The following is a 14,911-nucleotide window of genomic DNA, read 5'->3' on the forward strand; positions in this document are numbered from 1 at the left end:
TTTACACGGGGACAGGTATTAGTGACGTCAGTTGTATGACAGGTATTAGTGACGTCAGTTGTATGACAGGTATTAGTGATGTCAGTTGTATGACAGGTATTAGTGACGTCAGTTGTATGACAGGTATTAGTGACGTCAGTTGTATGACAGGTATTAGTGACGTCAGTTGTATGACAGGTATTAGTGACGTCAGTTGTATGACAGGTATTAGTGACGTCAGTTGTATGACAGGTATTAGTGACGTCAGTTGTATGACAGGTATTAGTGACGTCAGTTGTATGACAGGTATTAGTGACGTCAGTTGTATGACAGGTATTAGTGACGTCAGTTGTATGACAGGTATTAGTGACGTCAGTTGTATGACAGGTATTAGTGACGTCAGTTGTATGACAGGTATTAGTGACGTCAGTTGTATGACATGTATTAGTGACGTCAGTTGTATGACAGGTATTAGTGACGTCAGTTGTATGACATGTATTAGTGACATCAGTTGTATGACAGGTATTAGTGACGTCAGTTGTATGACAGGTATTAGTGACGTCAGTTGTGTGACAGGTATTAGTGACGTCAGTTGTATGACAGGTATTAGTGACGTCAGTTGTATGACAGGTATTAGTGACGTCAGTTGTATGACAGGTATTAGTGACGTCAGTTGTATGACAGGTATTAGTGACGTCAGTTGTATGACAGGTATTAGTGACGTCAGTTGTATGACAGGTATTAGTGACGTCAGTTGTATGACATGTATTAGTGACGTCAGTTGTATGACAGGTATTAGTGACGTCAGTTGTATGACAGGTATTAGTGACGTCAGTTGTATGACAGGTATTAGTGACGTCAGTTGTATGACAGGTATTAGTGACGTCAGTTGTATGACAGGTATTAGTGACGTCAGTTGTATGACAGGTATTAGTGACGTCAGTTGTATGACAGGTATTAGTGACGTCAGTTGTATGACAGGTATTAGTGACGTCAGTTGTATGACAGGTATTAGTGATGTCAGTTGTATGACAGGTATTAGTGACGTCAGTTGTATGACAGGTATTAGTGACGTCAGTTGTATGTCAGTTATTAGTGACGTCAGTTGTATGACAGGTATTAGTGACGTCAGTTGTATGACAGATATTAGTGACGTCAGTTGTATGACAGGTATTAGTGACGTCAGTTGTATGACAGGTATTAGTGACGTCAGTTGTATGACAGGTATTAGTGACGTCAGTTGTATGACAGATACTAGTGACGTCAGTTGTATGACAGGTATTAGTGACGTCGGTTGTATGACAGATATTAGTGACGTCAGTTGTATGACAGGTATTAGTGACGTCAGTTGTATGACAGATACTAGTGACGTCAGTTGTATGACAGTTATTAGTGACGTCAGTTGTATGACAGTTATTAGTGACGTCAGTTGTATGACAGGTATTAGTGACGTCAGTTGTATGACAGGTATTAGTGACGTCAGTTGTATGACAGTTATTAGTGACGTCAGTTGTATGACAGGTATTAGTGACGTCAGTTGTATGACAGGTATTAGTGACGTCAGTTGTATGACAGGTATTAGTGACGTCAGTTGTATGACAGGTATTAGTGACGTCAGTTGTATGACAGGTATTAGTGACGTCAGTTGTATGACAGGTATTAGTGACGTCAGTTGTATGACAGGTATTAGTGATGTCAGTTGTATGACAGTTATTAGTGACGTCAGTTATAAGTGACGTCAGTTTATGTCAGTTAGAAGTGGCGTCAGTTTATGTCAGTTAGAAGTGACGTCAGTTGTATGACAGTTATTAGTGACGTCAGTTGTATGACAGTTATTAGTGACGTCAGTTGTATGACAGGTATTAGTGACGTCAGTTGTATGACAGGTATTAGTGACATCAGTTGTATGACAGGTATTAGTGACATCAGTTGTATAACAGTTATTAGTGACGTCAGTTGTATGACAGGTATTAGTGACATCAGTTGTATGACAGGTATTAGTGACATCAGTTGTATGACAGTTATTAGTGACATCAGTTGTATGACAGGTATTAGTGACATCAGTTGTATGACAGGTATTAGTGACATCAGTTGTATGACAGGTATTAGTGACGTCAGTTGTATGACAGGTATTAGTGACGTCAGTTGTATGACAGGTATTAGTGACGTCAGTTGTATGACAGTTATTAGTGATGTCAGTTGTATGACAGGTATTAGTGACGTCAGTTGTATGACAGGTATTAGTGACGTCAGTTGTATGACAGGTATTAGTGACGTCAGTTGTATGACAGGTATTAGTGACGTCAGTTGTATGTCAGTTAGAAGTGACGTCAGTTGTATGACAGGTATTAGTGACGTCAGTTGTATGACAGGTATTAGTGACGTCAGTTGTATGACAGGTATTATAAGTGACGTCAGTTGTATGACAGTTATTAGTGACATCAGTTGTATGACAGGTATTGGTGACATCAGTTGTATGACAGTTATTAGTGACGTCAGTTGTATGACAGTTATTAGTGACGTCAGTTGTGTGACAGGTATTAGTGACGTCAGTTGTATGACAGTTATTAGTGACGTCAGTTGTATAACAGTTATTAGTGACGTCAGTTGTATGACAGTTATTAGTGACGTCAGTTGTATGACAGGTATTAGTGACGTCAGTTGTATGACCGGTATTAGTGACGTCAGTTGTATGACAGATATTAGTGACGTCAGTTGTATGACAGGTATTAGTGACGTCAGTTGTATGACAGATATTAGTGACGTCAGTTTTATGACAAGTATTAGTGACATCAGTTGTATGACAGGTATTAGTGAAGTCAGTTTTATGACAGTTATTAGTGACGTCAGTTGTATGACAGGTATTAGTGAGATATTAGTGACGTCAGTTGTATGACAGGTATTAGTGATGTCAGTTGTATGACAGTTATTAGTGACGTCAGTTGTATGACAGTTATTAGTGACGTCAGTTGTATGACAGGTATTAGTGAGATATTAGTGACGTCAGTTGTATGACAGTTATTAGTGACGTCAGTTGTATGACAGTTATTAGTGACGTCAGTTGTATGACAGGTATTAGTGATGTCAGTTGTATGACAGTTATTAGTGACGTCAGTTGTATGACAGGTGTCAGTTGTATGACAGTTATTAGTGAAGTCAGTTGTATGACAGTTATTAGTGACGTCAGTTGTATGACAGGTATTAGTGAGATATTAGTGCCGTCAGTTGTATGACAGGTATTAGTGACGTCAGTTGTATGACAGTTATTAGTGACGTCAGTTGTATGACAGTTATTAGTGACGTCAGTTGTATGACAGGTATTAGTGAGATATTAGTGACGTCAGTTGTATGACAGTTATTAGTGACATCAGTTGTATGACAGGTAATAGTGGCATCAGTTGTATGACAAGTATTAGTGACGTCAGTCGTATTTGTATGACAGGTAGTAGTGACGTCAGTTGTATGACAGTTATTAGTGACGTCAGTTGTATGACAGTTATTTTTTTTGTTTTTTTTGTTTGCTTAACGCCCAGCCGACCACGAAGGGCCATATCAGGGCGGTGCTGCTTTGACATTTTACGTGCGTCACACACAAGACAGAAGTCGCAGCACAGGCTTCATGTCTCACCCAGTCACATTATTCTGACACCGGACCAACCAGTCCTAGCACTCACCCCATATTGCCAGACACCAGGCGGAGCAGCCACTAGATTGCCAATTTTAAAGTCTTAGGTATGACCCGGCCGGGGTTCGAACCCACGACCTCCCGATCACGGGGCGGACGCCTTACCACTAGGCCAACCGTGCCGGTCTATGACAGTTATTAGTGACGTCAGTTGTATGCCAGGTAATAGTGACGTCAGTTGTATGATAGGTATTAGTGACGTCAGTTGTATGACAGGTATTAGTGACGTCAGTTGTATGACAGATACTAGTGACGTCAGTTGTATGACAGTTATTAGTGGCGTCAGTTGTATGACGGTTATAAGTGACGTCAGTTGTATGTCAGTTATTAGTGACGTCAGTTATAAGTGACGTCAGTTGTATGTCAGTAGTGACGTCAGTTGTATGTCAGTTAGAAGTGACGTCAGTTGTATGACAGGTATTAGTGACGTCAGTTGTATGACAGGTATTAGAGCATCCATCCTTCCACTTGGACCAGATACCAACAGTCAACAGTCTGGCCGCTTTGTGTGCAGTAGGAATTTGTTTATTAACCAGTTTTGTAAGTATGCAAACTTAATTCAGCAACCTTGTATGTTGCCGTGTAAAAGGATGCTAGAGTCATATGAACAAACCTGGACAGACCTACGGTGGTGAACGAATGATAGCTTAAACAGGAAGATAGCTGGTACCCGTCATCGCTTAGACCTACGGTGGTGAACCAATGATAGCTTAAACAGGAAGATAGCTGGTACCCGTAATCGCTTAGACCTACGGTGGTGAACGAATGATAGCTTAAACAGGAAGATAGCTGGTACCCGTCATCGCTTAGACCTACGGTGGTGAACCAATGATAGCTTAAACAGGAAGATAGCTGGTACCCGTAATCGCTTAGACCTACGGTGGTGAACGAATGATAGCTTAAACAGGAAGATAGCTGGTACCCGTCATCGCTTAGACCTACGGTGGTGAACGAATGATAGCTTAAACAGGAAGATAGCTGGTACCCGTCATCGCTTAGACCTACGGTGGTGAACGAATGATAGCTTAAACAGGAAGATAGCTGGTACCCGTCATCGCTTAGACCTACGGTGGTGAACGAATGATAGCTTGAACAGGAAGATAGCTGGTACCCGTCATCGCTTAGACCTACGGTGGTGAACGAATGATAGCTTGAACAGGAAGATAGCTGGTACCCGTAATCGCTTAGACCTACGGTGGTGAACGAATGATAGCTTGAACAGGAAGATAGCTGGTACCCGTCATCGCTTAGACCTACGGTGGTGAACGAATGATAGCTTGAACAGGAAGATAGCTGGTACCCGTCATCGCTTAGACCTACGGTGGTGAACGAATGATAGCTTGAACAGCAAGATAGCTGGTACCCGTAATCGCTTGAGAGACAATGACAAAAGGTGACGTTTTCATGTCAGTATGTCCCAAATGACATCACCAGTACATTTTTCATTCTATCTAATCTGTTTTCGTTCTATTTTTTCTAATAACATGCGTTAACAATTGATTGCCAACTGGAATGGAAGAGCACAAAAATTGTAACTTGATATGTAGTTTCTCTAGAGGGAAAACATCTTCCACTTTCATATCAGTGTGTCCCATGCAACATACATTTGCCAAACAGCTATGCGTAAGTAGATTATTTGTTAGTGGTATAGAACATACTGATCAACAATCAAAGTCAGTTTTCACATTCATGTTCTACCTATTTCTTATATGTTTATTCTTTTGGCAATGGTGAAATGTCAGCAATCGTGTGTCATTCGGGACAGTAGACATGACACCTGAACTTTTGTCACTGTCTCTTAGACCTACGGTGGTGAACGAATGATAGCTTGAACAGGAAGATAGCTGGTACCCGTAATCGCTTAGACCTACGGTGGTGAACGAATGATAGCTTGAACAGGAAGATAGCTGGTACCCGTCATCGCTTAGACCTACGGTGGTGAACGAATGATAGCTTGAACAGGAAGATAGCTGGTACCCGTAATCGCTTAGACCTACGGTGGTGAACGAATGATAGCTTGAACAGGAAGATAGCTGGTACCCGTCATCGCTTAGACCTACGGTGGTGAACGAATGATAGCTTGAACAGGAAGATAGCTGGTACCCGTCATCGCTTAGACCTACGGTGGTGAACGAATGATAGCTTGAACAGGAAGATAGCTGGTACCCGTAATCGCTTAGACCTACGGTGGTGAACGAATGATAGCTTGAACAGGAAGATAGCTGGTACCCGTCATCGCTTAGACCTACGGTGGTGAACGAATGATAGCTTGAACAGGAAGATAGCTGGTACCCGTCATCGCTTAGACCTACGGTGGTGAACGAATGATAGCTTGAACAGGAAGATAGCTGGTACCCGTCATCGCTTAGACCTACGGTGGTGAACGAATGATAGCTTGAACAGGAAGATAGCTGGTACCCGTCATCGCTTAGACCTACGGTGGTGAACGAATGATAGCTTAAACAGGAAGATAGCTGGTACCCGTCATCGCTTAGACCTACGGTGGTGAACGAATGATAGCTTCAACAGGAATATAGCTGGTACCCGTCATCGCTTAGACCTACGGTGGTGAACGAATGATAGCTTAAACAGGAAGATAGCTGGTACCCGTCATCGCTTAGACCTACGGTGGTGAACGAATGATAGCTTAAACAGGAAGATAGCTGGTACCCGTCATCGCTTAGACCTACGGTGGTGAACCAATGATAGCTTAAACAGGAAGATAGCTGGTACCCGTAATCGCTTTTTGAGCAACTTAATTATTACTGTTGATTTGTGGTTATACTAAAACTTATTGTTCATTGGCACTTTATTATTATAATTTTTATGAACATATTACTGTTGAACAGGTTGCATACATGGTGTTACTAATTCAATGATTGATTTTGAAAATGTTGTGGTAAAGCACCTACAGTACCTTTTAAGACCTCAACAACTCTGGGGGGAAATATCAGATCTTAATTGAAAGAGGGATTGTTAAATTGGATGTAAATGTACATTACAGGTGTTGTAAACAGAACAATCTGAAAAATCTAAACTTCATCTAAATTGGGTGATAACAGAAAATCTGAAAAAGCATTAATGCTCGTGAATGGGGGAATGGATTCATTTAACTTTTAAGGGGGAATTGATTAATTTAACTTTTAAGGGGGAATTGATTAATTTAGCTTTTCAGGGGGAGTCTTACTACAGGAGGTCTTATAAGCCAGGTTCCAATGTATGTCAGGCAGCACTCAGGGCACTCAGGGCACGTGGATAGATGTATGTCAGGCAGCACTCGGGGCACGTGGATAGATGTATGTAAGGCAGCACTCAGGGCACGTGGATAGATTTAGGTTAGGCTTTGGCACCAGGGGCGGGGGAACATTTTGTTGTCCCAAATGTTAAACTTTATCCTGTTTCAAACATTGATGTGCTTATTGAAAAAGGAATTGATATGGGTGCTTGCTTGCATTGTCTTTCCACTGGGTCCGTCACAGTCATCATTCTTATTCATGATGGCTATTTGGAATTCTTTGGTGTCATATTTCTACTTTACATTTTTTGTTGCCAAATTGGCTAGCACGTAGGTTAATTAAAGAAAATAATTTTGAGAACATGTGCTCATTGGATCGACCTTATATATCTCATTCAATTTTGTAATTATAGCACCACTGTATACACACGCTGTATACACACGCTGTATACACACGCTGTATACACACGCTGTATACACACGCTGTTTTTGTTTAGCAATCCTGAGTGTTCCCTAATGCAGTCCAGTGTTATTCTTTTACATATGTATTAACATTTCATGTTGTATTTGTATTAATGGGATTATGTGTGTAGTTAATGCACAGCAGTTTCCACCTAAAAAAAAAGGGTATTTGCAGTCTGCTGGTGTTTAACACAACAGTGGGTTTATGTGTGTAGTTAATGCACAGCAGTTTCCACCTAAAAAAAAAGGGTATTTGCAGTCTGCTGGTGTTTAACACAACAGTGGGGTATTTGCAGTCTGCTGGTGTTTAACAAAACAGTGGGGTATTTGCAGTCTGCTGGTGTTTAACACAACAGTGGTTTTTCTGATTGTTTGTACTTTAGGTGAATGTATTTGTACATTTAAAATGTTCTAAATGTGCACAAAAAATCAGTTGAAGTATTCTGTATTCATAGTCTGTTGTTGCCCTATGCCTATCTTTGGGTTACATTAGGGTTAGCTACCCACATTTATATGAAATTATATTATTTTTAGAAATCTTAAAGCCACTTGAAACAGGTTTTGAGTAATGAACGAAATCAGCGGCAGTGCATGTTTTAATTTAAGACCTTCGAAATTCAATATTTATCCAACCGACAACCAAATTGCAAGAAAAAGAAGTAAAATCTTCTCCACCAAACTTTCAAATAAAACGAATTCGTCTGAACCACGTTCAGTGTATGTGTGTTCATCTTAACAAAAGTTTTAGTTTAGAGTATAGTTTGTGAAGTGGGCTTCAACAGAATTGCACAGCTTGCTATGGGAAAGTTACTGGTCCGTATTGCAGGTGCCCAGAGTTTCCAACAATCACGCGGCCAGAGAGTATGGAGAATTTGCTGGTACCACCACCGCCCGGCCCCAACAACAGGTGTTCATGCTTATACACTTTGGTTTTTGAACCCTCTCTTGCCCTCTTGGCTGTGTCACCCCTTCTCTTTTTCTTTGGAGTGGGGTATGTCGCTGTCATCTCTGTTTGGCTTAATTGTATGTACGACTTACTTGAATTAATTACCTCTGAATTCCCAAGGGACAGTGTTAAAAGAATATGTTTTAAAATGTACTAAAATGATGTCTTTATATATGACAAGCCAGCATGAACAGACTTTGGAGTCTTGTGTTAATTCATGCATGTCGAGTCAGTTTGAGACTTCAGGTACCTGCAGACAGTTTCTTCTACCCGAAGTCCCATCCTCACCCTAGCTATCTTATTTCAATTGCCTCTTAAAATGCATGAGTGCATTTTGCTTTCTTCAATATAATTGCTCCTATTTGACAACTTTTTGTAATAATTAGAATCTGTTGCAACTCAGCATGGTTCATGTGGTCGTGTTCAACTTTCCTAGACAGAGTTTTTGGTAGATTATTAATGGCGCTTGGTGTTTATGTTGGTTTTGTGCATTTTTGTGTGTGGTTTTATAACTAATCGGTTGTGAATAGCAATTGATAGAATAATATATGATAATTACTTTTGTTACTGTATAGTTCCCTTCCGGCTGTTTGATTTCTTGTGTCTTTTTGCCGCCTGTTTTACTTTTTGTTCTGGTTTTTTTCATTTAATTTCCTGTTTACAATCTAACATTTTTTGCTTCTTACATTTTTTAGTTTGCAATAATGCCTTGTACAGGTTTGCTTCACATTTTTTCCCCAAATTTGTTGTCGTGTGTGTAACAACTGAGTTTTAAGAAAATAACACTTGGCCTAACAGGAGGAAAGTTTGTCTTTCAGTTGTTGATTTTCTGGCAATTATATATCCTCTGTCCATTATATATCCTCTGTCCTTGTTTGTGTGTATTGTAATGTTGATTTTTAGATGTATGTGATTGGACGTGCCTAATGTGACGCCTGCAAGTCCTGATTAAAGCTGTTAATTCTGCTAACAAAGTTTTCTTCATGATAAGCTGAATTGAATGTCACAGTTTTTAAACCTGACATTTTCTGATTAATTTTGTTTAATAGCTTTTTTTCTAATACATTTGACTATTAGGATAAGAAGAACATAATTATTTGTTGGGGTAGTGGGGGAGATATTCAATTCAAAACCCCATTTATGATTTGTATAACATGAATAACTTCTTCAGCAGTAGCATAGGAACCTGAGTAACTAGCACTTTTCTGATTGCTTTGAACATTTTTGCAGGGTTCCCAAATTGACTGTGGAAAAACCTGTTGAAATATACTTCTTCAGCATGATTGGTGTTGAATTTGCACTAGTGTAAATATAGCTGCCAACAATTTTTTCTTGGTCATTTCTTTGGAACACATTTTAGACATGCAGACTGAAGTGGAAGAACCATCACATTTCAATTTTAAAACAGAATTTATAATGGTTTGTGTTGGAATAACGAATTTGTGAGTGTATTAGTTTTGTGGATGCAGTTTGATTAAGATCATGTTTCATGCTTCTCAATTGATAATCCTGTTGTAAGAAACCATTACCGGGAAACCCTCTATAATCCTGTTGTAAGAAACCATTACGGGGAAACCCTCTTTAATCCTGTTGTAAGAAACCATTACGGGGAAACCCTCTTTAATCCTGTTGTAAGAAACCATTACGGGGAAACCCTCTTTAATCCTGTTGTAAGAAACCATTACGGGGAAACCCTCTATAATCCTGTTGTAAGAAACCATTACGGGGAAACCGTCTTTAAGGCTTAAAAACATGTCAGAAAATCTGCAGGCCTTAAAAAGGAGGATGGAGTCTTAAAACGGAGATAAAGTTACAGATACATTACATGTATTATGAACAGACAATCTTGAAAAGGCAAGTTATTAAAAGCGGGGAGTTTTTTCATGAGGGTTGATTACCCCACCGGAGCGTATGACATAACCTTGACCTTACCATAAAAGGGGGGTTTAACTGTACCCTGGGAGGCGCATGAGGTACACGAAAGAAACGTATTACCATTAAACTGATTCTGCATGAATTGATGAATAGTCAATTATTTGTACGCTGATACTCATTTTATGTGTACCCCATACATAACACATTGTACACTTTCACTCACTGGTTTTAATTTTGTAGCATCCCTTTGATTTTTTACACTTTCACATTGCTGTTAACTAATATATTTAACACTAGATGATTACCCGCTTCGCCGGGTACCGGCTTTGCCGGGAAGAAGTAGAGCCGAATACCCGGCTTTGCCGGGTGAGTGGCACACCGTACGCCGGCTTCGCCCGGGGGTGAGTGGCGCACCGTACGCGATTGACGCCACACGAAGGAAGGGAGATAAACGCACAAAACACTGGAGAAGATAAGGAAGAGTTACTGGGAATGGATGTACAGAAAAACCATAAAAACCAAAATCGGTTCAGCGCTGCGTGCTGAGAGCACGTGTTGAAAATTTTCATCAACCAGATTGTGTCCGGGGTCTACCTGAATATGCCCACCAAATTTGAAGCAGATCCATCGAGAACTTTGGCCGTGCATAGCGAACAGACAAAAAAATAGACAGACAGACACACACAAGCCGTATATAGATATAGAAGCTGAGATGTAATTTGAAAGAAATGTATTAACCGTATTCTGCACATGTAGACTGTATTATATTGCTTTATTTGAAGCTAATAATGAACTTCTCTGCAGTATTACATGTAGTTCAGGTGGATTTTTTTTAAAGTTTTTCTGCACCAGTATTAGAACAACCAGTTTCAAATGTTGTCTTCTGGCTATACATGTATTTACATGTACGGTTTAAGCGAACAAGTTAACTGATTTTTCACCCACAGTAACCAGTGCAGTTGTTTCAGCTCTGAGCCTGGCACTCCCAACTCCACCGTGGGACACGACAAACAGTACAGCTTTGCTGCCGTGTCACGCGCAACTGCAGATGCAAACTCCATACCTCGCATCACCTCACCTTTGGAGAAAGGTAGGATACATGGAGCCTGACGGACTGGCTCATTTCATATTTGTGTCCCCAGTTCTCGTGACTATTTGGGACATAAATAGAGAATACAAAATCTTTAATTGCCCAAGGTTGGGAATTTGTGATGACATTGCGGTTTAGAAACATTTCAATCCAGCCATATACACCAACACCCGCATCATTTATACAAACTGATCAACAACATTAATTTAAAAACAACACTGGACAGCATAAGTTTAAAAATACATTCACTAAAACTTGCAGTATATATGCAAAGCTTCCTCGCCTCAAGTCACACACACACACACATTCACACACACACACACACACACACACACACACACACACACACACACACACACACACACACACACACACACACACGCATGCACGCGCACACACACGCACACACACACACATCACTGCCTCATGCAATTTTATAACATGACAGAAATCGCAGTGTTAGTACGATAAAACACATGCGCCTCTACAATCGCTGGGTTTTATATTATGTTTGGTATTTGGTACAGTGGTACAGTGGTACTTGCCATGAAAGGTCAGCCTTGGGACCAGTTCAAAGTGTCCCTACATTGCAGGTGGCCTGTCATGACAGGTGTACTATAGTACAGTGGTACAGTGGTACTTGCCATGAAAGGTCAGCCTTGGGACCAGTTCAAAGTGTCCCTACATTGCAGGTGGCTTCTCATGACAGGTACATGGGTGGGATTCTCATGACAGGTACATGGGTGGGATTCTCATGACAGGTACATGGGTGGGATTCTCATGACAGGTACATGGGTGGGATTCTCATGACAGGTACATGGGTGGGATTCTCATGACAGGTACATGGGTGGGATTCTCATGACAGGTACATGGGTGGGATTCTCATGACAGGTACATGGGTGGGATTCTCATGACAGGTACATGGGTGGGATTCTCATGACAGGTACATGGGTGGGATTCTCATGACAGGTACATGGGTGGGATTCTCACGGTATATTCCGCAAATCCGGATTCGTAATGTCTGGGGACGTTTTTTTGGTTAATTATACAAATCCTTCAGCGTCTGGGGGGATTCATGACATTTTTCAGTCCCACCCAGGCAGGTGTATATTTAGGTCCCACCCAGGCAGGTGTATATTTCAGTCCCACCCAGGCAGGTGTATATTTAGGTCTATATGCTAGACAAAAAGACACCTGAAGGTGTCCTTTCACGGGAGGTGTCCACTCATTAGAGAGGCCTCACATTGCAGGTACCACTATATCTTCCGCCCATTGTGACCCTCCACCACGGAATGAGTCGCATGTCACCTCTATATCTTATGCCCATTGTGACCCTCCACCACGGAATGAGTCGCATGTCACCTCGCGCGGTTCTGCGCTGGGCTTAATATAAGTCTGGGGGATGTCTGGTAACTAGTGTGAGGGTCACCTTAGTCACAGGCTTGTAACTCGAAAAGTTTTCGCTCTCTTCTAAAACGGTTTTCACCATTGGATAGAGCATAAAAAACTCTTTAGAAAAATGTAAAAATATGAAAATCATGCAAAGGTGACATGCGACTCATTCCATGATGGAGGGTCACAATTATGCCAAAAATCTCAGTGCAGGTAGCCAAGAAAATTGAGAACATTGATCTTTTTTTTCCCTTTGGGGTTGGTAAAATATATGAGATGCTGTTGAAATATAACATTCTTTTTATTCAGACTGGACACTTGGAATGAGTCAACATTTCTATCTACTGATTCAGTGTGGATAGTACTTGCTGTTTCTTTCATACAGCTTGATGCCACACAAAGTCCTTATGATGCATTTCCCATGACTTACATGGTGCTGGATTCATTCAGTATTGCAGGGTGTTGTTTTGTTTTTGTTTTTAAGTTTTAGGCAGTCCTTGACTTCACCTTTCCCCCTCCTAAAAAAGTTTTTTCTCATATAAACATAGCTAGCATGCTCACTGTACGTGTTTTAACTGTAACTGATGTATTGCTTACTTGTGGCAGACTAGTTCATGTTTTCTATTTTGTTCCAGCACTGCTTGATGCTTCCAAACGTGGAGATATACAAAGGGTAATTTGTTTTCTGATCATCAATTTGTTCACATTGTGTTGTCCAATTTGATCAATCAGCAAATGGTTGATATAATCATCAGATGATTCTGTCATATAGGAATCTTATGGGGTCTAACTTCTTTTAAGTTCATTTCGTATTGTATTTTGGTTGTATTTCCCAGAGTTAACTAATTTGACAGACTCTCCTTGGTGTCTGAGCATCACCCTGCACATGATAAAGATCCCAAGCTCATGTACAGCGAAGGGCTGGGATAATGCCAACACACACACGCACAAGAATTAGAGAGAGATAAAACAGCTAGCAGTGCCACACTGTATGGCACCTTGTTTTCCCGTGCAATTTCCATGAGGGAAACTTCACAGGACTATATATATAATGAAAATACCCAATCTATCGGTGGATTTTGAGGTTGTCGGACTACTTTTTGTTTCTGTGTGGGAAACTTCAAGGGGCTATATGAAAATACCTAATCTATCAGTGGATTGTGAGGTTGTCTTACTGACCTTTCTTTCTGTGTGGGAAACTTCAAGGGGCTATATGAAAATACCTAATCTATCAGTGGATTGTGAGGTTGTCTTACTGACCTTTCTATTCTTTCTGTGTGGGAAACTTCAAGGGGCTATATGAAAATTCCTTATCTATCAGTGGATTGTGAGGTTGTCTTACTGACCTTTCTTTCTGTGTGGGAAACTTCAAGGGGCTATATGAAAATTCCTTATCTATCAGTGGATTGTGAGGTTGTCTTACTGACCTTTCTTTCTGTGTGACCAGCTGTGTGAGAGGTTGTCTTACTGACCTTTCTTTCTGTGTGACCAGCTGTGTGAGAGGTTGTCTTACTGACCTTTCTTTGTGTGACCAGCTGTGTGAGAGGTTGTCTTACTGACCTTTCTTTCTGTGTGACCAGCTGTGTGAGAGGTTGTCTTACTGACCTTTCTTTCTGTGTGACCAGCTGTGTGAGAGGTTGTCTTACTGACCTTTCTTTCTGTGTGACCAGCTGTGTGAGAGGTTGTCTTACTGACCTTTCTTTCTGTGTGACCAGCTGTGTGAGAGGTTGTCTTACTGACCTTTCTTTGTGTGACCAGCTGTGTGAGAGGTTGTCTTACTGACCTTTCTTTCTGTGTGACCAGCTGTGTGAGAGGTTGTCTTACTGACCTTTCTTTCTGTGACCAGCTGTGTGAGAGGTTGTCTTACTGACCTTTCTTTCTGTGTGACCAGCTGTGTGAGAGGTTGTCTTACTGACCTTTCTTTCTGTGACCAGCTGTGTGAGAGGTTGTCTTACTGACCTTTCTTTGTGTGACCAGCTGTGTGAGAGGTTGTCTTACTGACCTTTCTTTGTGTGACCAGCTGTGTGAGAGGTTGTCTTACTGACCTTTCTTTGTGTGACCAGCTGTGTGAGAGGTTGTCTTACTGACCTTTCTTTGTGTGACCAGCTGTGTGAGACGCACCACAAGGGAGCTGACCTGTTGGTGACTGACCAGTATGGGATGACCGCTCTCCATCACGCCGCCAGGTTTGGCCACAAGAACATCGTCAAGTTCCTCATCGACACCGGTCAGTGTCACCATTCTTTG

At 41.0% G+C, this 14,911-nt stretch overlaps 1 protein-coding gene across 1 annotated transcript in view; it reads left to right on the top strand.

Moving 5' to 3' along the window:
* Nucleotides 1-14,911, top strand: part of LOC138961360 (diacylglycerol kinase zeta-like) — a gene marked incomplete in the record, with an annotated part of 101,795 nt that overhangs the window by 80,771 nt on the left and 6,113 nt on the right. The window contains 4 exon segments of the mRNA XM_070332972.1: nucleotides 8,188-8,268; nucleotides 11,151-11,272; nucleotides 13,300-13,337; nucleotides 14,771-14,891. Of these exon segments, the coding sequence (XP_070189073.1) occupies nucleotides 8,188-8,268; nucleotides 11,151-11,272; nucleotides 13,300-13,337; nucleotides 14,771-14,891 (362 nt within the window).

Source organism: Littorina saxatilis, linkage group LG3 (genome assembly GCF_037325665.1).
Source record: "Littorina saxatilis isolate snail1 linkage group LG3, US_GU_Lsax_2.0, whole genome shotgun sequence".
Taxonomy (NCBI): Eukaryota; Metazoa; Mollusca; class Gastropoda; order Littorinimorpha; family Littorinidae; genus Littorina; species Littorina saxatilis.